At 36.6% G+C, this 26,771-nt stretch overlaps 1 protein-coding gene across 1 annotated transcript; it reads right to left on the minus strand.

Annotated features, from left to right (window-relative positions):
• Positions 1 to 1,068: 1,068 nt before the first annotated feature.
• LOC132650900 (vomeronasal type-2 receptor 116-like) lies at positions 1,069 to 25,604 on the minus strand (the record flags this gene model as incomplete). The annotated part of the gene is made up of 8 exons (XM_060376233.1): positions 25,447 to 25,604; positions 21,571 to 21,685; positions 19,765 to 20,043; positions 17,658 to 18,458; positions 12,231 to 12,458; positions 10,420 to 10,543; positions 1,616 to 2,465; positions 1,069 to 1,105 (listed from the first exon to the last, which is right to left on the minus strand). Coding segments are annotated over exons 1-8 (2,592 nt in total), but the record flags the coding sequence as incomplete, so codon positions are not given.
• Positions 25,605 to 26,771: the final 1,167 nt, after the last annotated feature.

Raw genomic sequence — 26,771 nt, forward strand, 5'->3', positions numbered from 1 at the left:
AGTGGTGAACTATACTTATCTGTGTGCATTATTAAAAGTATCTAGATTGCAACATGTTTATAGTCAAGAATGGACTTACATGTACTATAGGGATTTTATGTAGATAATTCACAGTATGATTGCTTAAAACTCTCCAAAAGTTTACTGTTATTTCATTCACTTCCTTCTTTTATATTTATCCTCCTTCATAATTAGAGTACCTCCCCTGGTTTATCCCAATCAGATCAATTGTTCATGCCATTGTATTGGTTACCCACCATGCCTTCTTGTTTCTACAGTTATTCCATGATGAATACGCACAAACCAACATTTGGAGCTAGATGCCCCAAAGTAGAGAATGAAAGATATTTGTCTTATGGATATGGGTTACCTCAATTATGGTTTTGTTTTTTTTTACTTACATCTATTTATATGTATGATATTTATCATGTTAAACATATTTATGACTTTCCATTTCCTACCTATTGTGAACAGAATAGCAATGAAGGTGACTGAGCAAGTATTTGTAGAGTGGGTTGTCAAGTCATTTTTAAGTATGTCAAGGAAAAGAGAGCAGAATTAGGCAGCAAATTTATAATTTCTGTTTAGAAAATTTTCTACTCTGATTTCTGGAATTGCTCAACTGTTTAAAAGACACACCACCAAAACCTTTCCAGAAACTGATTTTCATGCTTGGTCTATAGAAGAATCTCAGATATCACCCAAAGCCCTGTATATAACAGGGATAAAAACCCCATAAAATAACAAAGAAAACAAGTATTTGTTCATGTACTATTTATCTCAATTACTTTCATGTAATTACATTTTGAATATGTATATTGTCCAAAAATTAATAAATAACATGCATAACTTACTAAAATGTGTTTTCAGCAGCAGCTTCTATTCTAAAATAGAATGTCTGTGATTGTTTGACAAAGTGAGGAGCTCTTATGTTTGTTTAAATATACATTTAAGAAAAAGTTACTTAAAAGTGGGTAAATAACTTAATTTTATTATACTAATGGGTTTTATTAGAAAAAAGAAAACTAATACATCAAAATGATCAATTTTTATTTGCTATTTTTTGTTTTTAATACATCTCAAAGAGTTTTTATCAGGTCTTTTTTTTTAACAGTTCTAAAGAATGAGTTTATTGATTAATGCATAAACATATGGCCAACATCCTCTGCCAGAAGTATTTGTACAAAGGAAAACAAAGAATAAATAAATGGTATGACATCAAACACAGTTTTGAAGAAAGTCAGACACGTCAACAAATTAGGTTTTCATTGATCTGAAAAAGAGGAAACCCCAGTTACAGCTCAGGCAAATAGGTAAGGTTAAATTGGAAAGGAAGGCTTGGGCTTTCATTGGAAGTCAATAACTGTCAGCCACACATTTTTTTTCACTCTTTTGTAAATTACCACAATTTTGCTCTGCAAGATTCATGCTGGAGAATTAATGAATGTATTCCATGGGAAGAAATGAGCATGTCTCGACTTTTGCCTTGGCGTGAGATGTGCTATCAAATAGCCCCGGATCACCCTGCTTTAACTTAACCTTTAATTGTACCCTATGCAGGTGGACTGCTCTCCATATGGTTCTGTGATGTTGCCTCTTTGATATTGGTCTTAAGAGAATAATGTAGCACTTAGGGAAGAAGATACACCCAAGCAGCCCTGCACTAGAGGCTAATATGGAGAAGACCTCCACAGCCATGACAGCTTTGCCCTGGGTGCTCTGGTAGACAGGGATGAAAATGACCCAGACACTGAGGAAGACCAGCATGCTGAATGTCAGGAACTTGGCCTCATTGAATGTGTCAGGCAGGTTCCTTACCAGGAAAGCCACAGTAAAGCTACCTAAGGCCAGGGTCCCTAAGTAAGCCAGCACACAGTAGAAAGCAGTAACTGAGCCCTTGTTGCAAATAATGATGACATGAGCATGTTCAGAGTGTTCATCTGAGTCAATATATGGAGGCGAGGTTCCCAGCCAGACTCCAGAGAGAATAAGTTGGATCAGGACACAGACGGGAATGACAGCATTATAGACGCCTGAGACAAACAACCTTCTCATTGTTCTTCCTGGCTTCATGACTCTAAAAGCCAGAATTACAGTTATAGTTTTTGCCAAAACAGTGGAAATAGCCAAGGTGAACACAAGTGCAAATGTTATTTGTTGCAGTATGCAGGAGACTGTGTTTGGGTGTCCAATGAAGAAAAAGGAGCAGAGGAAGCAGAGGAGGATGGAGATGAGCAGGATGTAGCTGAGAGTCCGGTTATTGGCCTTAACAATGGCTGATTCTCGATGTTTGAGAAAGAGCCCCAGAACTGCAGTTGTGCTGATAGAGAAGCACAGAGCTGTGCAGGCCAGAGCAATTCCCAGAGGATCCTCAAAGGAAAGGAAGGTCACTGCCTTGGGCAGGCAGTGGTTTCTCTCAGGGTTTGGGTATTCTTGACTTGGGCAAGGGATGCACTCCTGCTGATCTGTGTGGAGAAATTGGGTCAACATTTCACCTTATATAAGTATCTATTCATTGCACAATTAATTCATTAAACTGCTTTCCAATGATGTGTGTACCATGGTATATTCTGCATCCTGTTAACTGTCAAGGACATGAACTCTTTATAATTCGCATTTCTATTGTTTATCTTGTTTAATTATAAATAAGCTTTCTGCTCAACAGCTTATCACTGTTTCTTTGGGGCAATGAAATCTATTTTATTTATATTCAGATAAAGTAATACTGTTAAGTAAGCCTTCAAATGCTTTTTTTACACTTTGAGTTTCTAAATATGTGTACTTTGTATTTTGATGACATCAATGTATAAAAATGCACTTCCTTGTTTCCATCATCATGGGTTCCTCTCATTTTTCTTGTTATTCACTGTATCAGTGGATATTTGTTATCCCACTCCTATAATTTTTCTAAGGTAACATGGGAATAAGTTAGGTCTCACCTCCATGACCTATGGAACAGTTCTGATTTGGTGGTAAATATACAGCCCTTGCATCAACAAACTCCAGCTATAATCTCAGAACAATAATTACCTATCTCAGCTGTGGAAGTTTCAAATAAATTTCTTTAGTCTTTCACATCCTTCGACTCAGGAAAGGACTCTGTCTTTCATTATTAATTCCATAATAATCCTGGGAATAGTTCTAATTTTCACTCTTGTTCTTCCAGTAATATTCTGAAGACTGAAAAATAACCTGCATGTCATAAATACCATAAATCTACAAAAATGTTAAATCACAAAGGGAGAATAACAGAGCCATATTCACTGAAATTGTTGAGAGTCATAAGCCAGTATAGTTGCTTGGTGCTATTCCAGCAAAGCTGAGATTGTTACAATTGTTCTATCTCTAACTTCTGTTTGTTGTTGTTTTTTTTTTTTAATTGTTTGTTGCATTACTGGGGACTTTCTGCACTTTGATTCAATTTCTGTTCATTTTTTTCTATATAAAAATTATGTCTGAGTCTTTTTTTTAATTAGGAATTTTTAATTATTTATAGTTTATTCACTTTGTATCTTAGCTGTAGCACCCTTGCTCATGCCCTCCACATCTTCCGACACTCATATCCTCCCATACCCCTCTCCAAGTCTGCTGATAAGGTGGTCTTCCTCCTCTTCCCTCTAACCCTAGCATGGCAGGTCTCATCAGAGCTGGATGCATTGTAAGGGGAACAGGGACTGCCTCTGGATTAATCTCAGTGGCTGGCTCTTTGATCACCTCCCCTTAACAGGGAGCAGCCTTACCAGGTCATAGAGGAAGACAATGCAGCCAGCCCTGATAAGACCCGAGCCTTATGAAAATACTAAACTTAACTTTATCTGTCCACTGTTTGAAAATCTTTTTTATGCCCTGGAAATTGTTAAGCAGAGTTAAGCAGATAGAGAGATGAGACCATTATTTCAGGAGTTTTCTTGGGGTATGTGCCTCTAAATAGTATATTGGTACAGGGTAAACAAAGGCAATATGCATACCCTGAGAGGCCTGGAGATTCATGTATAGGTTTAAGATCTTTTATTATAGGCTTAGAGCTCCCTGAAAATGTAGTTTAAAGATAGAAGGTCACAGAGGATACACTCCTGACGGAATAAAACTTAGTTAATAAGATAGATTGACTTAAATAAACTTTTTCTAGTTTGTAGCATAAATAATGATACATATAGTAAAAGAAGATATTTCTTTGTATTTGCTATGCATAAAAAGACCAGTTAAAGTGGTTTTTTTATTGTTTTTTGTTTTTTGTTTTTTGTTTTTGTTTTGTTTTTTTTTTTTTTTTTTTTGTTTCTCTGGACTGCTCTCATACTGCAAACAAAACCAGCCTAAAAGCAGGCTTTCACATATTAAATGTGTTTTCTGTGAAGGAGACATTCTTTAAATTCTTTAAAGTAGAGTTATAGGGCTAATAATGATAATCAAATATGTTTTGTGTGTACTTATTAAATTGTAACTGAACTTTTATCCCCGGATAATGAAAAAAATCAAACACCCATTCTGTACCACTTGTATAATCATTAATCTGTGTTTGTACTGTGAAACTTGTATAAACAAGAAGAGCCTTGTCAACAATAAGTCAGAGGCAAAGAAAGGTCTTTATGTTGTAAGTCAGCTGCTAGATTCCACTGACCACAGCAGCTGACTAACTCCCTCTCATTGTTGACCCATCATCTGCTCTCTGGAGCACCCTGTAGGCAAAAAAACTCTCCTTTCCATGCTCGGGATTGCCCCACAGAAAGGCTCCTGGCACAAACTCACAGAGAATGAACTGCCAACAGTAAAGCATGCAAGGGACAGATATGGGATTTCTGCACATATATAACAGTTGTGCAGCTTTGTCTTTATGGGGACACCTAAGAGCAAGACCAAACTTTCTCTGACTCTTTTGTCTCCTAATTTGACTGCCTTGTGTAGCCTCAATAACAGAAGTTGTGCTTATTCTTATTGAAACTTTATATGCCAAGGCTGGTTGATATCCATGGAGGACTTCTCTTTTTTTGGAAAGAAAGGGAGGAGGGTACATTGGGTTGGGAGGTGAGGTGAGAGGGAGGGTCTGAGAGGAGAGGTGTGAGCAGATGCTGTGATAGTACACAAATTAATTAATAATATAATAAAAAGAAATAATAACTTTGTAATAGAAATGAGTGAAACAGAAACAAAGAACACAATACATAGAATTAACCAAAGGAAGAGCTGTCTCTTTCTGAAGATAAAGAAAATTGACAGACCTATATCTCAAGTAAATTAAGGAAAAAATAGAGTACTCAAATTAACAGAATCAGAAATTACAGAAAAACATTACTACAGAATTCAACGAAATTCATAATATTCTAAGGAAATATTTTTAAAACATACTATATTCTAGTCAGCTTAAAATGGTCATGAGATAGATAAGTTTTAGATTTGTCCAAGCAACCATTAGTCAAAGATGAATTCAACAGTAATTCAGCAACCTAAATAGACCCAAGTGTAAATTCACAAAATTACAAAAGGCTCCCGCCAAAAAAGAAAACAATGAAAGATCAAAACAAGGAGAATCCAAGATAGTGGAGACCAGTGTGCACCTTATCTGAGAGGCAGAGATGCAGACTCTAAGTCCAGTCTATGGACAGGTGGCTAGATCCATAGCATCAACTTTGCTGCTTCCTGTTCTGGAAAGGTCATCCAAGAAATGGAGTCCTTCTGATCCAGGCCCTCTGTGGCCATCTCACAGAATCAGGAGTAGCAAAATTTGGGCCACCTGCCCCTTCATATACTCCAGTGAGTTTGGATCCCCATATCCAGGGACTGTTTGCTTTAGAAGCCAGACTTTGGATCCCTCCTACTCCCTGTAGGGAAGCTTCAGGTTTACTGGGAGAGCATCTAAGCCACCAAGCCACTGTTCTACTGGTCACTCTGTGGACACCATGTGAACAATAAAATTACAGGAATGGCAGATCCAAGAAGGCAGAGCTCAGAGGAATCTGAGTATAGGGAGCACAGTTTGGGACAGGCCTGTAAGTGGCAGCCCAGCTTTATTCTGAGGAATCCCACAGACATAACCTGATGCACCTGCATTTTGCTAATGATGACCACCAGTACATGAACTCCAAAATTTATGGTGCCAGTGCATGCAAACCCTTGGGCTTCAATTCACCAGTCCCTACATGTTTGTGTCCATACACTGCCATGTGCCCTGCCCGTCAAGATGCTGGCATCTGAACTGACAGTATCCATTTCTGAGCAACTGTACATTTGACATCTTCCTGAATACTACTCTAAACTCCAAAGACAGAAGGATCCAGTCTTTGGTACAGTTTCCAGGAAGAAACATGTAAGTCTACAGAGAACCAGATGGCCAAAGGCCATCATAGAAACACAGTCAACAAAAACTGGGACATCCTGGCTCCACCAGAACCCACCCATGAGAGCAATGGATATTCTAATACAGCTGAAACACAGAAAAAGGACATTAAATCTATGTTTATGCAGTTATTAGAGACATATAGTGAAGAAAAGAACAAATGTCTCAAAGAAATACAGGGAAATAGAGGGCAAACAAAGAGAGACCATCTTATACAAGAAACCACAATTAAACAGGTGAAGGAAATTATTAAAATTATTCAATTCTTGGAAATGGAATTTGAATCAATAAGAAAACACACAGAAAACCCTGGAGATGGAATACGTAGAGAAGAGATCAAGTACCACAGAGATAAGCATCACCTACAAAATACAAGAAATGGAGGAGAGAATCTCAGGCATTGAAGATACAATTGAAGAAACTGATCTATCTCTCAAAGAAAACATACAATCAGAAAAGTTCAAGGACTCCATGAAAATGCGAAACCTAAGAACAATAGGAATAGACTAAACAGATGATTCCAGGCTCCAAGGTGCAGAACATATTTTTAATAAAAATCATAGAAGAAAATTTCTCCAACCTTAAGAAAGAGATAACCTTAAACATACAAGAGGCTTACAGCAAAGGAAAAAATATCAAGTGACATATAAACGCAAACCTATCAGAATCACCCCAGACTTCCAACAGAGGCTATGAAACCCAGGAGGGCCTGGGAGGATGTCATGCAGATGCGAAGAGACCACAGATGCCAAAGCAGACTACTGTACTCAACAAAACTTACAATCAACAGAGATGGAGGAAGCAAGATATTCCATGACAAAACTAAATTAAAACAATATCTATACACTATCCCTGATGTTGAGACGCTATTAGAAGGAAAACTCCAACACAATGAGATCAACTACATCCACAAAACACACGATATAGATAACACCAGAACAAAAATCAAAAGAAAACAAGCACACAAACACACTATCCACAATAACACCATGATAAAAGGAACTGAAATTCATTGGTGACTAATAGCTGTCACATCAATAGATTCAACAATCTGATAAAAAGACACATGCTAACAGAATAGATATGGAAACAAGATCCAACGTTCTGCTGCATACAATAAACACACTTCAGTCTCAAAGATAGACACTACCTTGAAGTAAAGTGCTAGAAAAAGGTTTTTCAATCAAATGGACCCAAGGAGAAAGTGGCAGTACTTTCTTAATATCTAATAAAATAGTCTTCCAAACAAAATTAATCAACAGAAGCGAAGGATACTTCATCTTCATTATAGAAAAATCCACCATGAGGACAACAATATCTTGAACAACTATGTCCCAAATAGAAGGGCACCTGCATTTGTGAAAGAAAACATTATTAAAGCTTCAAACACACATCAGTCCCAACACAATAATAATGGTAAACTTCAACACCTCACTCTCACCAGGTGACAGATCATTGTCACAGAACCTAAACAGTGGAATAATGAAACATACATAGGTCATGAATAAAATACCTAATAGAAGACCTCAGAAAGATTCACCCAGACACAAATATGCCTTCTTCTCTGCAAATCAATGAACTTTCTCCAAAATTGAACATATATTCAGGCACAGAGCAAGTCTTAACAAATACAATAAGACTGAACTAATCCCTTGGATCCAGATAACACCACCATGTTCTAAATCTGGACCTCAACAATGACAGAAAGAGCAAAATGCCTACATCTACACATGGAACCTGAACAACTCAGTAACAGTCATGAAAGAAATAAAGAAAGTAATTAAAGATTTCCTAGAATTCAATGAAAATTAAGGCACAATATGCCCAAACTTATGGGACACAATTAAAGCAGTGTTAAGAGGAAAATTCATATAAGAATTTGAGACATCTCATACAAGAAATCTAATGACACAACTGAAAGACCTAGAGAAAAACAGCAAGATGTAGACAGGGCCAAAAGGAGTAGATGAATGGAAATAATCAAATTCAGTGCTGAAATTAACATACTAGAAATGAAATGATTCAAAGAAGCAACAAAACCAAGAGCTGGTTCTTCGAGAATATCAACCAGAGACAAACTCGTAGCCAAAGTAACTAAAAGGGAGAAAGATACTATCTAAATAAACAAAAACAAAACAAACAAACAAACAAAAATGAAAAGGGTGATATAAGGACAGAAACCGAGGCAATTGAAGGAATCATTAGGTCTTACTTATAAAGCCTATACAACACAAAAATTTCATATCTATATAAAATGGACAATTTTCCTGATAGATTCCACTTACCAAAGTTAAATCAGTATCAGGTAAATAAAAAGTCCTATCTCCCCTAAGGAGTAGAGGAAGTCATTAAAGTCCCCATCCATAAAAGCCCAGGGCATGATGGTTTCAGCTCAGAATTCTACCAGACCTTCAAAGAAGAGTTAATACCAATACTCTTCAAACTATCCCACAGAATAGAAACAGAAGGAACAATAACAAATTAATTCTATGAAGCTGCAGTCACGTCACAGTCAAGACCCAAGAAAGACATGAACTTCAAACCAATTTCCCTCATGAACATGGACAAAAATTACTCAATAAAATACTCACAAACACATACAAGAACACATAAAAGATATCATCCACCACTGTCACATAGGCTTTATCCCGGGTATGCAGCAGGGGTTCAGTCTATGGATATCTATCAATGTAATCCACCGCATAAACAAACAGAAGGAAAAGGTCACATGATCATTTCCATAGATGAAAAAAAAATTGAACCCCTGTTCATATTTAAAATTTTGGAGAGATCAGGGGCACAAGGCACATACCTGAACATAGTAAGTTTCAATATACAGCAAGACTATAGCCAACATGAAACTAAATGGAGAGAAACTCAAATTGATCCTACTGAAATCAGGGACAAGGCAAGGCTGCCTGCTCTCTCCACATCCTTTTTAACATAGGACTTGAAGTCATGTATCCCTCTGCAAGGATTTTAACCTATGATAGCATTAGATCTTAGAATATAAAGAATATTTAATTAATTTTCCAACATTTGATTGTTTGCAATAAAACATAATACAGCCACTTTTGATGTGAACTGACAGACTAAGATCAGAAAGGAGAGGAGAACCTCACCTATTAGTGGACTTGGGGAGTGGCATGCAAGCAGAGGGAGGAGGGAGGGTGGGATTGGGAGGGGAGGAGGGAGGGGCTTATGGGGGGATGCAGAATGAATAAAGTGTAATTGATGAAAAATTTAAAAAAAAGAAAGAAAAAAAGTTCTATTATTATTTAGGTTTTCTAAGGATTGGCCTTGTAAATATAATAAATAGTAGATTCACATTTTATTACTGTATTTTCCTTCTGAGTTTTTATTTGTAAATTATTTCATTTTAAAAATAACATAATTACCTCACTGCAACTTTCTTTTCTTTACTCTAAACCTTCTTCTGGACCCACCTTGTATTTATTCACTCTCAAATACATGGCCTCTTTTCTCATTAAATGTGTTTGTGTCTTTGTATGTGTGTGTGGTTTGTGTATTTAAAAATGCCACCTGCTCATTTCATATGATATTACTTGTATATGTTATCACATAGTTGACCAAAACCCTAAACAGGCAGCCATATTTTCATTTACAAAGACTTGCTTTTCCTATTGTTAATACTGAAACATGACAACTCAGTTATAAATGTAGTTCAGTTTTTTTTTGCATTCGGAAACAATCAGACGTGTACTTTTCCTGGAGGAATTTTGAGGCAGGAATCATTAGGTTTGTTAATCAAAGAAATACAGATTGATCCTGAACAACTGGAGATCTCACATTTAATGGGGAGCTCATAGCATAGAACACTGCAAGAGCTGAGATGCCATTCCATGCACCAAAAGGCATTTTTTTAAATAGGATGCATATGAAACAATAGCATGAGAATTGCCACTCTAAACTTCATACATTGTGTGCCTTCAGCAATGATTAAGAATAGATTCAGGGATAAGTGTTAGAAACATAGGGAACAGCACTACATTATGACACCAAGGTCACTTCTTAACTTTCCCCACCTCCATTCCCAAGCAGTTTGAGTAAAAGTATTATTTTTCTACCTGTCTGGTTGGAAATGTGCTCCTCTGGACAAAATGCACAAGAAAAACAGCAGACGGGTCTTTCTTCTTGTAAAACTTTCCAGAATCCTGGACCACAGCTTTGTGTACATACAGATTGAGGAGTCTGAAGGCAACACAGAAAAACTGATCATGATGTAAAACATCAGTTTAAATATTTTGGCTAAATACACATAACCTATGGAAATTGTATTTATTTATGAGGAACTCTGAGGTTTTAATGTTGGACTGTAGAATGGAGATTTAAACTTACCACACTTTCCAATACTAAATGTTTAACATCCCTTTATGGTGACCAAACTATGACTCACTACTGCCTATGTTGGGTGAAATGTGTAGGACATCAACATATTCTGTTTTGTGAGGCAGTAAGCCAGAACTCATTTTATTGTATGATTTTTGGAACAGATGGATTTTAAGACAAGAATCCAATCATACTTTCCTCCAAGTACACTTGTTTCTACCTTTATATTTCCAATCTTGTAGTAACACCCATGCACTCTGATACAGCTGCAAAAGGAAGTTTAATTTTCTCATGAAAATGGTTTTGGCATTGGTGAATTATAATCTGTTACTGTGTTTTTTACCCTTGACTCCCAATGCTAGGGATTGTTCTATGCCTTTCTTTTCAAACGTTAGTGACATCATCAAATTGGACTTTCACCAGTTGCATTCTTAATCACATAACTAATAAAATTCTAATGCAATTTTAGTTTGTTATATGTTAGAAATTTTGTAGGACAGGAAATATTTCTATCTTAGACCTCTTTTCTGCCTTGGTTTGGATTCGGTTTCTGTCTAACGATTATGTACATATTAACAGGAGTATGTTTCTGGATAGCTGGATCAGCTGTTAAGAGTGCATACAGCTCTTGCACTTAAATATAAGTTCAGTTCCTGACACATATATTGAGCAGCTCATGTACATTGTTTACAGAAATATCTCGTGTCCAAATCCATAACTTATTAATTATTTATGCTAGTTCACAACCTTGTAAAATTTTGATATGCTTGAGTGTGAGTTGTGTGAATGGAAGAATGCTTGAGTATCAGATAGCCTGTATAATTAACACATGTGAAAATTTACATAAGTTTGTGTGCATGTGTGTGTTTACATATAGAAACACTCATACATGCCTCTCTATAACCATGAGCTCTCAATTATTCATTCACCGCATTATGAATCAACACAAACATTCAAATTCAATTCACCTAATTCTAGCTAAGGAATTAGCTGAATTATGTGTGCATTTGTATGCATATTTATATGTGTATCTATGTATATATATATATATATATATATATATATATATGTAATTCTGATATATTGATTTATTTCTGATTTAAAGTCATCAAACAGAACTAAAGAGATATTTTAGTATTTAACATACTTGCCACATTAGCAGGAAAACATAAATTTGATCATGATGAAAGGATGGAAGAAAAGTTGGGTGCAGAAAAATAGGCCTGTAATCCAAACTTTATGATCATGAAGACAGAGAGAAAACCTAGGTAAAGCTATCCACTGAGTTCAGCAAAATCAGAAAGTAAGGGTTTCAGAGATAAAAATAAGGTGGACAGCAATTGAAGAAGATAACCACAGTTGACTGTGGACTTAAGAAGTACATGTGCTTGTGTGCATGAACCCCCACACACAAGATCACTGTCACAATAGAGCTAAGAAAGTAAAATTTCACAATTGTTTTAAAAGTACAGAGAATTATTACACCATCAATTTTTACAATTCTTTGCAAATAATTCCCTTCATATTAAATACTGAAAAATTTCCAGACCTGTTTGAAGTTGCTTGGCCATTCAATCAGAACTTCATTGATTAAAAAGCATTGATCTTGTGCACTCTTGAAGACAAACTCTCCCACTTTAAGTAGTAATGAATTTTGAAAACTATATGCAATATAGTTTTGTATATCATACATTTCCCTAATATTCTTGTTCTCATCAAAGCTTATTTCATCTCCAGCAGCATTTATAAATTTAATTTTCCTCAGAAATGGATGAAGCTGAAGAGAGATATCATATGATATGAGTGGCCCACACAGATTACTGGCTGACTATTTCTAACAGGATCTCAAGGGCAGGCTCTTTGACCTCCCCCCCAGGGGAGGAGCAGTCCTGTTAGGCCACAGAGGAGGACTTTGCAGCGAGCCCTGAAGATCCCTGATAAAACAGGGTCAAATTAAAGGGGAGGACCCCTATCAGTGGACTTGGAAAGGGGCAGGGAGGAGACCATGGAGGGAGTGCGGGGTTGGGGAGGGAATGAGGGAGCGGGATACAGCTGGGAAACAGCGTTAACAAATGTCACTAAAAAAATTAAATTAAAAAAAGAGAAGTTCATTTTCCCTCTCTCTCACATGGCTTTCTTTTTGAAGGTGCTTCATTTGTTCATTTGTCTTCCCAGTTGCTTAATGAGAGTAAAATTATTCCCCATAGAAATAATGCAACAGCTACTGAACACAAGTAGAAGTATTATCTATGAAATGGAAGATAACATAGTGTGTAGCATGTACTTAGTTGGAAAAATGTCCTGTGTCTTTCTCCAGCACTAGAAAGTAATATTTCCATTTAGAAGATGTAGATTTGAAGAGGATCCAAAATGTTGACAGCCAGTACACTTGGTTACTAAGGCTTGGACTGCAGTGACACCACAGCAAGTGAGAGGTCGGGCTGTAGACTTGAAAATGCCAGTGTCAATGCTACACAACTGTACAGAATATACTAGAAGGAGAACCCCAACCAAAGGAAATAAACAGCAACCAAAGAAACAGAAAATAAATAAGACCACTGCTGCAAAACCAAAAAAAAAAAAATAGAAACATACAAACTCACCACAATCATAAAAATCAAAATAACAAGCACTAGCAATCATTTCAACGTTCAATGGACTCAATTCCTCAATAAAAAGACACAGACTAATAGAATGGATGCATAAACAGAACTCATCAATCTGCTGCATAAAAAAAAATCTTAAAAAAGGAGGACATTACCTCAGAGTGAAGGGCAGGTTTTGCAAGGAAACTGACCCAAGAAGCAAGTTGAAAGAAGCCATCCTAATATCTAATAAAATAATGTTTTAACTGAGTTTATTAAAAAGAGATGGGAAAGGACACAAATCATAGCAAAAGGATACATATGATTGCAAAAATCCACCAAGATGACGTCTCAATTCTGAATATACTACTCCATATACAAGGGTACATACATTTGTAAAAGGAATATTACTAAAGTTTAACTCATACACTAACACCACCACAGTAATAGAAGGAGACTTCAAAACCCCATATTCACCTAAGGACAAGTCATGAACACAGAAACTAAACAGAGAAACAATTTAACAGAAGAACAGATCAAATGGATTTAATGAACTTGCACAGAATTTTCACCTAGACAAAAAGGAATATAACTTCTTTTCAGCACCTCACAGAAGCTTCTCCAAAATTGCCCATTGACTTGGTCAAAAAGCAAGCCTCAACAGGTACAAGAAAGTTGAAAAACTCCTTGTATCTTATCAGACCACCATGGAGTAAAGCTAGGTTTCCATAACAATGGAAAGAAGAGAAAACCTAAAAAACTAATGGAAACTGAACAACTCAGTAACCACTGAGACAGGGAAGAAATAAATTAAAGTTTTTCTAAAATTCAATGAAAATAAATGGAGAACATACCTAAACCTCTGGGACACAATGAAAGCAATGCTAAGGAGAAGTTCTAGTAGCAATTTTAAAACACATGTAAAAGCTCTAGAACAGACAGAAGTAATCACACCCAAGAGGAGTTGACATCAGGAAATAATCAAACTCATGGATGAAACCAGTATCATAGAAAAAAATGGAAACAATACAAAGAATCAGAGAAAACAAGAGCTGTTTTTTTGAAAACATCAACAAGATAGACATACCTCTAGACAAACTAACAAACAGTCAGAGAGACAGTATCCAAATAAACAGAATCAGAAATGTAAAGGGGAATAATTCCAAAGGATCATTAGATATTATTTCAAAAGACTGTGTCCCACAAGTTTGGAAAATATAAATGAAATGGAAAATTTTCCTGATTGATTTCACTTACCAAAGTTAAGTCAAGATCAAGTAAGCAGGTTAAACAGTCCTATAACCCCTAAGAAAATAGAAGCAGTCATCAGGAGACTCTCAACCAAAAAATAATAATAATCCTAGAACCAGAGGCTATAGCATGGAATTCTACCAGAATTTCAAAGAGGAGCGCATACCAGTACTTCTGAAACTATTTACAAAATCAAACAGAAGGGACATTGCCAAACTCATCTTATGAATCCACAGTCACACAGGTACTTAAACCACACAAGGACCCAACAAAGAAAGAAAAGTTCAAATCCATTTCCCTTATGGACTTTGATGCAAAAATACTCAACAAGATACTGGTAAAATGCTAAAATGATACGCTCAGGATGCGAGGCTAAGCACTGCACTCAGGGTCAGCCGCTTTGGACCCAGAGAAGAGCATGTCTGATTGCATGCGGGTTGATGCCCCAGGTCCCGCCTCTGAGAAAAAGGTATCGGACGGGTCTGATGCTCTTTGGGTGGATGACACCTAAATGAACATCTGTACAAAGTCCCAATTTATTTCTAATATCAGAGATCAGACCTCTACTCTTGCCTGATGCGTCTAAAACAAAAAGGGGGAACTGTAGAGAGCTGCGGAATGCTATGCTTTAAAGATGGAGCTGGTTTCCGCCTTCCACCTTCCCAATGGTGAGTGCTCTCTGTCACGAACAACTCCACATTTGGCTAAGGCCGAGGATCTGGCTTGCTTCCATGTATGTGGACCTATCTGCATTGCCCCCGTGGCACGCCTGGGTTGGCCACCCAGAGGCTATTTAAGCTGTTGGCTGGCTCTCCCCGGGGTCCAAGGATTGTTCAATGTTCCTGAATAAACTGCATTAAAAAAAAAAAAGAAATACTTCACTGTGTATCTAATTTTTTCTTCTACTGGTCTAATAAACACAAATGAAAAACCTTAAAAAAAAAGATACTGGTAAACCGAGACCAACCACATCAAATACATCATCCACCATGATCAAGTAGGCATCATCCCAGAGATGCAGGGATGGCCCAACATATTTAAATCCATCACTGTAATTCACTGAAAGAAAAAAATAAAGATGTTCATTTCGTTAGATGCAAAAAAAAAATGCCTTTGATAAAATTGAGCACCATTTCTTGATAAAAACCCTGTAGAGATCAGGGATACAAGGCCCTACCTAAACATAATAAAGGTAATATACAACAAGACGATAGCCAAAATCAAATTAAATGGGGAGAAACTCGAAGCAATTACAGTAAAGTCAGGGACAATAGAAGGCTGCCCACTCTTTTCATATCTTTCAGTGTAGTACTTTAAGTTATAGATAAAGCAATAAGACAACTACAAAAGATCAAGGGGTCAAAATTGGAAAAGAAGAAGTAAAAATATCCCTGTTCACAGATGATATACTAGTATATTTATATGACCCACAAAATTTTACCAGAGATCTACTACAGTTGATAAACCCCCTTTAGTAAACTGGCTGTTATAAAAATAACTCATTAAATCAGTAATCTTCATCACTATAAATGATAAATGGCCTGATAACAAAATTAGGGAAACAACATCCTTCACAATAACCAGAAATAATATAATATATCTGGGTGTACCTATCCAAGTAAGAGAAAGACCTCTATGACAAGACTGTCACGTCTCTGAAAAAAAGACTGAAAAAGATATCAGAAAATGAAAAGATCGCCCATGCTGATGGATTGGTAGGATTAACATAGTAAAAATGGCCATCCTACTAAAAGCAATTTACAGATTCCATGCAATTACTATCAAAATACCAACACAATTCTTCACAGACCTTGAAAGAACAATTCTCAATTTCATATGAACACCAAAACAAAAACAAGAAACAGAATAGCTAAAACTTTATTGTATACTAAAAGAAATTCTGGAGGTATCTCTATCCCTGACTTCAAGTTGCTCTACAGAGCAATGGTGATAAAATCTTATGGGACAAAAGGAAAGCAGTGCTAAGAGGAAGTTCATAGCACAAAGTGCTGCCAGAAAGAAGTTTGAGACATCTCATACAAGCAACTCAATGACAAACCTAAAACCCCTAGGAAAAAATAAGCAGTCACACCCAATAGGAGTAGACAACTGGAAATATTAAATCTCAGAGCTGTGTTCAATGAATTATAAACAAAGGAAACAATTCTAAGAATCAATGAAACCCAGAGCTGGTTCTTTGAGAACATCAACAAGATAGACAAACCCTTAGGCAAACTAACTAAAAGGCAGAGAGAAACTATCTAAATCAGCAAAATCAGAAACAATAAAGGGGACATAACAACAGATACTGAGGAAATCCAAACAATCATTAGGTCTTACTACAAAAGACTATATGCTACAAAATTTGAAAATCTAAAAGAAATGAACAATTTTCTTGATACCAAAATTAAATCAAGATCGGGTAAATTGATAAAATAGTCCTATATGTCCCAAGGAAATAGAAACAGTCTCAAAAGTCTCCCTTACAAAAAACAAAACAACAACAAAAAAAAAAACAACAAAACAGGGCCAGAATTTCACAGACTTTCAAAAAAAAGATAATTCCAATTCTCATCAAACTATTTCACAAAACAGAAACAGAATGAACATTACCAAACTCATTCTATGAAGCCACAGTCACATCAATACTTAACCTCACAAAGACCCAACAAAAAAAGAACTTCAGACATATCTCTCTTATGAACGTTGCTGCAAAAATACTCAATAAATTACTTGCAAACCGAAACCCAGATGACTACGTAGGCTTCATCCTAGGCACGTAGGTTCAATATACAGAAATCCATCATTGTAATCCATCATATAAACAAACTGAAGGAGAAAAAGACACATGATCGTCTTCTTAGATGCCAAAAAAAGCATTTAACAAAATCCAATACCCATTCATGTTTAACCAAGTCTTGGAGAGATCAGGGATACAAGGCACATCCCTAAACATAGTAAAGACAATATACAACAAGCTTATGGCCTTCATGAAACTAAATGGAAAGAAACCTAAACCCTTTTCCATTTTAACTTATACTTTCAATTATAAGATGAAAATGTTTATTGGCTTGACCACAGCAAATTACTTACTAATAATATAAGATTCTAAGCTTCCCCTGCTTGTGAATGAGACTTACCTGCCATGGTAAAAACCAGTCTGTGTTTCTGTCTTTTTTAGATCCTATTTCAGTTTTACTCAATAGCATTTTATGGAGGGCATGGGCCACTGTATACATTGCACTCCAGATGGAATAGATTGGCTCAGAAATAGTCATCATATCATTTACTTTATCCTTAGTCTTTAGGGAAATATTCCCCAGACAGGGTTTATGATTTCCACATCGGGAAGCAGGAGGTGAACAATTAAAATTGTCAATCCAGAATTTAGAGAAGTAAACATCTCCTGGGTAATGGGAGAGTGTAAGGGCCTCAAGAAAGTGCTTGAAGCCAGGGATAGTTCTCTTCTTTAAAAATGAGAAGCTTCCACTGAATAGGTTTCTCAAAACATGATTTTTAGTTACCATAGTCGAGTGCGGCTTTGCCAAGATCCACACCTTTCTGTTTAAAAATATATAAATGTCTACACAGAAGAACACCAAGTCATCTATATCACCATAAAATAAATTCACATTTACTGGTGTATGTTGTTTAAAGTTCAGCAAACCATAACTATATCTTACCCTATAGTCCCACTTATCTGGGAGTTTTTCTGTAAAAGCCACACAGATATCTTCTGGTACCATCTTCACTTTCAGGTCAGAGAGAAACTCCCTTCCTCTCTGATCATCAGACACAATGAGCCCCACCCATTTCCAGCCAAAGTGTAACAATAAAGAGATCAGACCTTGGGTTAGACCTCTGTCTTTAGTTGACATCTGATAAAGGGATGGGAATGTATCTTTATCACTAAGCATAGAATCAAATGGTCCATATGTGACCTGAAGAAGCAAAGAAAAAAAGTGATTCTGAGTTTCAGATATTTGGAATCAACACCCTGAGTGAGGAAGTGACTTCATTATTCACATATTAGGGTTAAAGGACTGAATATTGTTAAGGAGGATGTCTTCTGTGAGATTAGCTAGTCTATCAATCATATGGTGGAATTCAGTCTTTTCAAATACCATGGTCTCCAAAGTTACTAAGATGTCTGAAGCAGCCAGTAAATAAACAATAAGCTGTTCCCTGGCTTTGAGATGCACAATAGATCCCTGATGTTGCAATAACAATACAACAGAGTATCTGATGTAGAGAAAGACTGCAGAAAGCATTAATAGGTAATTTCTAGTCACATAACACTATATTTCCAAGAACCTTCATCTTTAGGAAAGCAAATACAGAGAGAGACTAACAAAGTTTTTAGAGATTCAGTTTCCTAAGTTAAAATGGTGCACGTTCTGGTGACGATCTGGGGCCACATTACCTGGGGTTATTACATCATCCCTATTGATAGATTTGATAGAGAAAAAACTCAGAAACATGTGAATTATTTTCTTTTATTTTTTGTTACATTAGGTTTCAATACATTTACAAATTGTTTAACTGTGTGATAACAATGAGAGTTACCATGTGAGTTTTTTAATCTTGATTATTGCTGACTCTTGTGCTCACCAAGTATTTTCTCTGTTTGTAGCAATGCCTGCTGATAGATGCAATGCATTTCTTCATTGTAGCCTGGCAAGAATCAATTGTGATAATACAGCTAAGTGGTTGGTCTCTGTGGGTACTATCCTGAGATCTACTTTCCTGAATGAGATCATTAATTCCTTGAAGGATTTTCATCAGTGATGGCATTAAACATTGTTTCAAATTTAGCTACATATCCTGAACTTTCTTTTTCCATATGTCAGATATTGACAACTATAGGAATTTTGAGATGTTTATATGCTAGATTGAGTAGTTAGGTATCTTTGCTGAAGAATCTGACTTATGATCAAATGCAGAATGAGTATCCACAGTACATCATCCATTGTTTGGAGATAGAATCGTGGATACTACTACGTGATATGCTTAGAAATTCCTAGAATTTGCTGTTCATGCATTTTACCACACTTTGTCATCTGTTAATTATTGCCATATCAAAATAATTCATTCTCTGATATTTGAAATCTGCCTGTACTAAACATAAACCACTTTTCTGTTCTTTTTTTTTGTTTCTTTGTTTTGTTATTGTTTTTTGTTTGTTTGTTTATTTGTTTCAGTCAGGTCTAAGATGTGATTGTGCTTAAAAATATGTTTCTAACTTACTTGTGGGAGATTGTAGAGCTCTGAAAGTGTTGCAATTGCAGCAGAAAATTCCGGCTTGGTTCCTGAAATGATTCCTAGAGCATTATGTTGAGTGTTGCACTTGTAGTTAGGGATATATTCACTCCTTCCAGACAGCCACATCAGAGGGCCCTCCAAGGTTCTTTTGTTAGAATTAAAGGCATTGTAGATGTGGGGACCCAAGGTCATATTGGGAAGCAGGCCTGAGTCCTTATTGTTCTCTTCAATGGCAAAGTATAAGGTCAGCAAATATTGATAGTTTCTCCAAAGGAATCTAAACCAGAAGAACAGAATGATGGGTATTGTCAGCACATTTTTTTCTCAAAAAGTCTTTGTCAAATACAGGAACCTAGAGGTCCTAGCCTTTGACTTTTCTTGCGACATGTAAATCTTGTGTGAATAAGCCCATGATAACCCAGGAACATTATTGAACTTCTCCTAAACTCTCAGAAGTTTAAATGTTCCTAATGTTTTTTGGTGTACATTGTGTGCATAAAATATCACATGTTTGTATCAGATGAGTACTAAATACATAGGTGCTTATGATGTTTCAGCACATGGAAGCACTGGGTTACAGAAGAGTCACTAAGGTGTTCACTACGAATATAAGTAAGAGCTTCATATCCTTTTCTTTTGTCATTATTCAATTTCATACTCACTTATAAAAATTTCTAACAAGTTTATATGCACTCCTAGTGTTAAAGTGTCTCTTTGTGGTTTAGACAGATGCCCAGGCATCTATATATAGATAGACCGCTTTGAATAAAAGCTAGCATCAGTTCTCAGTGCCCACAGGGTGGCCTTGGAAACATGTTTAGCTCCAGTTCATAAGATCCTTCTGGCATCTTTGGGCACCAGGCACACCTGTGATATTCACACCTATGTAAGAAGGTGAGCTCTCAAGTACATGAAATAAGAATAAATAAGCATGTGCAAAATAGTGTTCTTGGGTTTGAAAAATGATTGATACATTATAACTAGTTGCTGCTCTTGTGGAGGACCCTGATTCAATTCACAGTAGCCAGTTTTAGGTTCCAATAGTGTGTAACACCAGTTCTAGGGAATCCATGTCCTCCAATGCCCTATGAAGGGACCATGCACACAAGTGGTACACACACAAACATGAAGGCAAAACACTCATAATCATAATGTAAAAATTAATGAATTCTTATAAAAATTCAAAAAGTAGTAAGAAAGCAGTGAAGGAAATGTGTTTCTCTAAGCTTTCATATTGAATGAATGAGTAGAGTTTCCTGGGTAAGGTAAGGGAAAAATAGTAATTTAAAGTAGCATATTAAAGTGAGGAAAACCAAGTTCATTAAGACAGTACATAATGGAAGAAAGTTGAACTTTGTTGCAGGCAGTTGGGTTGAATTGTGTCACACATAGCCTTCAGTGCTTGAGGATGGGTCCTTAAAAGCTTGTTTCAAAACCTGTGGTGGATAAGAGTCTGGGTGACCCTAATAGAGGGAGCTTAACACAAATCATTAACCTGAAGTCCACTGGTTTCTATTGAAGGAAGAATTCGAATTGATGTACTACATTTATCTGAGTTCTGTATCTAGATGTTATGTTAAGAGAGAATCTGTTGGGAAAAAGCAGGCAATTAGCAACAGCCAAGAGAAAGATAATTTAGTCTTCCCCAAGGATTATACCATACTAAATATTGAACTGTAAGAATGTATACATGTATCAATGAGAACTCCTGGAAACAGCTGTGTTTGCAAAGACTGGCTATAAAAACTTCATTGAAGAGATTGCAATATTGTAGTTTGATAGGCTCATTACCAAAGCTTGGGCTACTTGCAGCACCCTGAGTAGCCATTTCTTGGACACCTCTGTGGTTAAGACGATAGCTACATAGATACCTGTATCTGTTTCTATATCTATATATCTCCTATAGCTGGTGAATAAAATCATTTTACAATGTAGTAACCCAGTACACTACTGGATTTTGCCAATCTAAAATACAAGAATGACATCACATAGCCATCTTGGTCCTGTAAGATACCTTGCCATATTTTGCTGTTAATATCCTCTCTGAGGTTTCCAGTGCTGTATTGGGTTTATAGTTTTCTTTATTCCGTTACTCTGAAATTTCATGAAGCTGCTTCCACATTGTACCATGGAATTTGGGATAACCTAAATTGTGTTCACAGACTCTCAAATTTATTCAAGAAGAAATTCTTTCTTTTTTTCATTTGAGCTGAGGGCTTATGTTTTTCCATTCACGTAAAAGCAATACTAAAGATTAAAGAATCGATTCAGTTCATTCTATCTGTATACTTATTCATTTATATATATATGTGACAGGAACTCTACAAGAAGACCATCAGGACCAATCACCCAGAGCCCAGAGGGTCATACAGAGTATGAAGTACCCACAAAACACAAGGCATATGTAGGTCTTCTACATATAAGTAGCTGATGTGTTTAGGCTTCATGTGGGCCCACTAGTTAGTGGAGTGGACATAGACTATATTTTCTCTTTGTTGATCACTTTCCCCTGATGGAACTGCCCTAAAAGACAACAGGAGAGGAACACAAACTCAGCCTACAAACTAAGACTACAGGGGCTGGGGTGTGTAGGTATGAAGCAGAATATTGGAGGAGGATGTGAGAGAGAGAGTAGGATTGGGAGGAGAAGAGGGTGGGGCCTATGACCAATATGTAAATTCAATTAATTAATGAAAAATATTCAAGTGAAAAATATGATAATAAGTTAGATGCTCTCTCTCCAAGCCCTCAGAGAGTTCTCCTGAGTATGGATTTAAGGAATGTAATGAAAATGATTTCTCTGCCACATATCAGTTGCTGAGATAGGTTGCTAAGATATGTAGATAGACTGCTTTGAATAAAAGCTAGCATCAATTCTCAGTGCCCACAGGGTGGCCTTGGAAACATGTTTAGCTCCAGTTCATAAGATCCCTCTGGCATCTTTGGGCACCAGGCACACCTGTGGTATTCACACCTAAGAATAAGGTGAGCTCTCAAGTACATGAAATAAGAATAAGCATGTGCAAAATAGTGTTCTTGGATTTGAAAAATCCTTACATTCCTGCTGAAGATATACTTCAAAGCTTCTCATTGTGCTGAAATCTTACCTGCCATTACACATTCAGAGAGAGGAAAGAAATTGTCTTTCTTTTGATCATATTTCAACTGTGGTAATGCTGACAACTGTACCATGAATTGCCACACACTTCACCCAACAATAAATCTCTGTCCAACCTAGGGACATGGTTGAATTAAATTCTCTACTCTGCATGGCCAAGGTAGGTTATTTTTCCCAAGTTCCTGCTCCATAAAAAATCAGGCCTCACAAGTCTGGAATTTAGAGGCTCATGATGCCTTGTGTGGCAGATAAAGACAATGTTGTTTTGTGTGGCATACAAAGACTGTCAACCTCTGGTCCCTACATAGTCTTTGAAAATGCCATGGAGGATCCCAGACTGGGTGTCCAGGTATCCATTAAATCTCTGTCATTTTTACTGGCATAGAGACCATTTGGATTATACTTCCAGCTAAAATTTACCCATCTCAGATCTCTTCTCATTTTCATAGCAGGTTGTCATTATAAAAGTTTAACAGATGTTATGAAACTTTAGGCAGCTCCTCTGAACAATGCTGCAGCTACATGGTCAGTCCATATAATACATGAAAGTCAGGCCTTGTTCTTTTCTACAGATACAAGATTTTCCTTTGAAGAAGATATTACCTTGCTGGCTTCACACTGAAAAAAATCTAATCTCACAAAATTAGATTTAAATGAAATTCAAACTGAAGCTACTAATACCTAATAGTTTACATTTTATCGTTCTTTCCTTTAAAAGGACTGGCTTGTCAATCATTTCTCCCAGTATTCAAACCAATCTGTCTCTGTTTAAATGCCTGGATGTTGGAAACAGACACTTTAAAGTTGATGTAAATTTTGAATGTCTAAGAAAGGGATTTAAGGTATGTAAATGCAAGGTATAAAAATCTGAGAAAATGGTTTAAAATATGTGAAAAATGAGACTTAAAGAGTTTAAACTTTCTGATTTTAAAATGTGAATCAGTGGAGTTCTGATATGCTATGAAAACCACCAGGGGAAAGCCTTGGCTAGTCTTCTCATAGTTACTGAATCAGACTTTTTAATGTCCTTACATTCCTGCTGAAGATATACTTCAATGCTTCTTATTGTGCTGAAATCTTACCTGCCATTACACATTCAGAGAGAGGAAAGGCTGTTCATTTTTAGTCCAGAACCATCCTTTTTGTTGCCCAAGCTTATCTGTAAAGCATCAGTCTACTCTAATTGTTTACAGACACTTGTTGACTGCTTTTGGTCTAACAGAATCTAGATTAAGACTTCTGTCAACTAAGAATGCAGTCTTTCTATCTACTGTCTATATCTGAAGATGGGTACTTTCCTTCCTCCTGTGTTGGCATTCCTTCTCTTTCCAGCTGCATTGGGCTCCTGATCAATGATTTCTCTATCTTGTGAAAGCATTCCTATGAGTTCTTTATTTTCAACATAAATTAGGAATCCTGATTTTTTTTTTTCTATTCAAGTACTCCACAACAATACAACTACCAGGATCTTAGGCTAGTATGTTTGTTTCCTGCTCAGAGAGGAAATATGTATTGTGGATTCAAAAGATACTTTTCAGCAAAGGACCATCCTAATCCCAAAACTGATGTTCAAATGAACACATGTACCAATTATAGCATCAACAAAAACCAGGAATATGAAAAAGCCTACTGACTCCTCCACAATATCATAAAAAATCAGCAACCTAACCCAGAGTTTCTCAGAGAGATAAAGTGGTAGATAAATACTTCAGAAAGTAAAGAGATGAACAACAGAAAAGAAGACAGAATCAATAAATGGATTCAACTAGGCATTCAGACAAGAATCAACATTCTCTATGAGAACTTGGATGAGGGATAGAATAAACAACAATACACAGGAAAGACTGACTACCATAAAAGACAAATCATAAGACAAAATTGAGATTGTGATGGAGGAGAAAGACAGATAGAAAGGTTGGAAATGAAAAGCATAAAACCTCTAATCATATCACAGAACACTGGGTTTCCAGCACAGCTAACTAAGCAGAGGACAGAATATGGGCATGAATGTCATGAATTTCAGAACACTACATTACAATATCAATGAAAAATAAATAATTTCTAAGTATGACCAGTGTCTAAACTCTGAGATCCTTTAAATATACTAAAACCAGAACACATGAAACTGGAGATTCTAAGTTTTGTACCAAGGACATAGGAATATTCAAGTTCACTTTAGCAGAAACTCTCCAATTTTTGAAATAAACAGATATTAAAACATAACACAGTTAGATGGCCAAATAGACAAGAGAAGAATGGAAACTTATCTTGACATATTAGCATCAATATGTTAAAAAAATGTTTGTCCATGGAATCACACCATGGAGCAGACACAAAAGTTGGTGGTTTCTCTTCCTGATTTCTTTCTTACTGGAAACATAACAAAGAGAAGTGGAAATGTCTGTAGATGCACAATGAAGCTGGAAAATGTCAAACTGTCACATTGTTCTGTAACTAGTTCATAATTCTCAATGGAATTACATGTGTTTAGCAGGTGATGTACTATCTTGTAGACAGAACAAACATAGCACATTCAAAAAAGTACTCACTGAAAGGTGTTCCATAGAGGACTTGGTTCACTGTCAAAAAGGTTCTGGACATTTTGGGTTAGATCAAGTGGGATGTGAATGGGGATAAATGTGCCGAGGATTATGTCTGCCTCCATGTAGTTGCTGGGCTCCCTGTAATGAAAACATGAGATCCCCATAGTTGTATATGCAGGTTGCTGGAGTAGGATGAGACAAAGCAAAAGAAGGAACATTTAGGCTCTTCACTACACAGAGAGAGTCTTCTGCATCTGGATTGATCCAAGGAGATTATTGGCTTAGGTCCTGGAACAGGCTCAGAACTCAACAGTTTCAGAGAAGACTTTGTATGCTCTATCTGCTTCCTACTGTTGCTTCAGTCTCTCAGTCTGTGCATACCCAATGGTTCTCATAAGAGGTCAGTGCAAACACTGTAGCAAAGTCCAGACAACTGAGGGTGACATTACTGAGATATTTCTGTCACTGTAGCCAGACTTGCTCTGAATTTGCTGTCTTTTTATTGTTGTATTTCCCTGTCATCCATGTACTCTTGTAATCCCATAGCCCTGGAGCTCTGCACCTGGTTCCTCTATGTGGGTTAAAAACATGTTTGGTTCTTTCTTTCTTCCTTCAACAACCTGTATGATTTCATCATGGTCCACAGTGACTTTAGAGAGCACCATAGTCTGAGGCAAAACTGTAGGTCATCAGGAAAACAGCTTGCATGTTTTGGATTGCTGTTGTGAAAGGAAATTTGAGCATTTGATTTCTCTTAGTAAGAGATGCAGGGGCAGTCACTCTTTGATCACTTTTCTAGCTCTTTGATCACTTCCACCAGTCAAGGTGGATAAAATAGGCAACAGGGAAAGTGGTTCTGGAATATTTTGATGAGACCTGATAGGGTACATTAAGATAGTAGAGGAGGAAGACGTCCCTTATCAGTGGGTTAGAGGAGGGATGTGGGGTGGCTGGAGAGGTAGAGATTCCAATTATACTTTTGACCAAGAAAGTAAATATTGGTGACTCAGCTTTATGCAGGACACCTGGGTCCAAGGTACTCAACTCAGCTTTTGCATTCAGATCTTATCCTGGACATCTGGCACCAAATTCATAATTACACAGGACCAAAAGAGGGGGCAAGCTGCTTATAGTCAATTTAAGTCATAACAGGCAACACATTTATGGCTTGTGGGCTTAGTTTAGATTAACAGCCACTTTCCTATTTACATTCTTTCCTGATTAAGAGTCAAACATGAATCACCTTAAGAATCATGATAGGAGTAAGTTTTGGAGCCTGTGAATATGAACTCAGTTTTGAACCTGGCAGCAGAAGACTTGAGATGGCTAGA

Source organism: Meriones unguiculatus (assembly GCF_030254825.1).
Source record: "Meriones unguiculatus strain TT.TT164.6M chromosome 13 unlocalized genomic scaffold, Bangor_MerUng_6.1 Chr13_unordered_Scaffold_34, whole genome shotgun sequence".
NCBI classification, from domain to species: Eukaryota; Metazoa; Chordata; class Mammalia; order Rodentia; family Muridae; genus Meriones; species Meriones unguiculatus.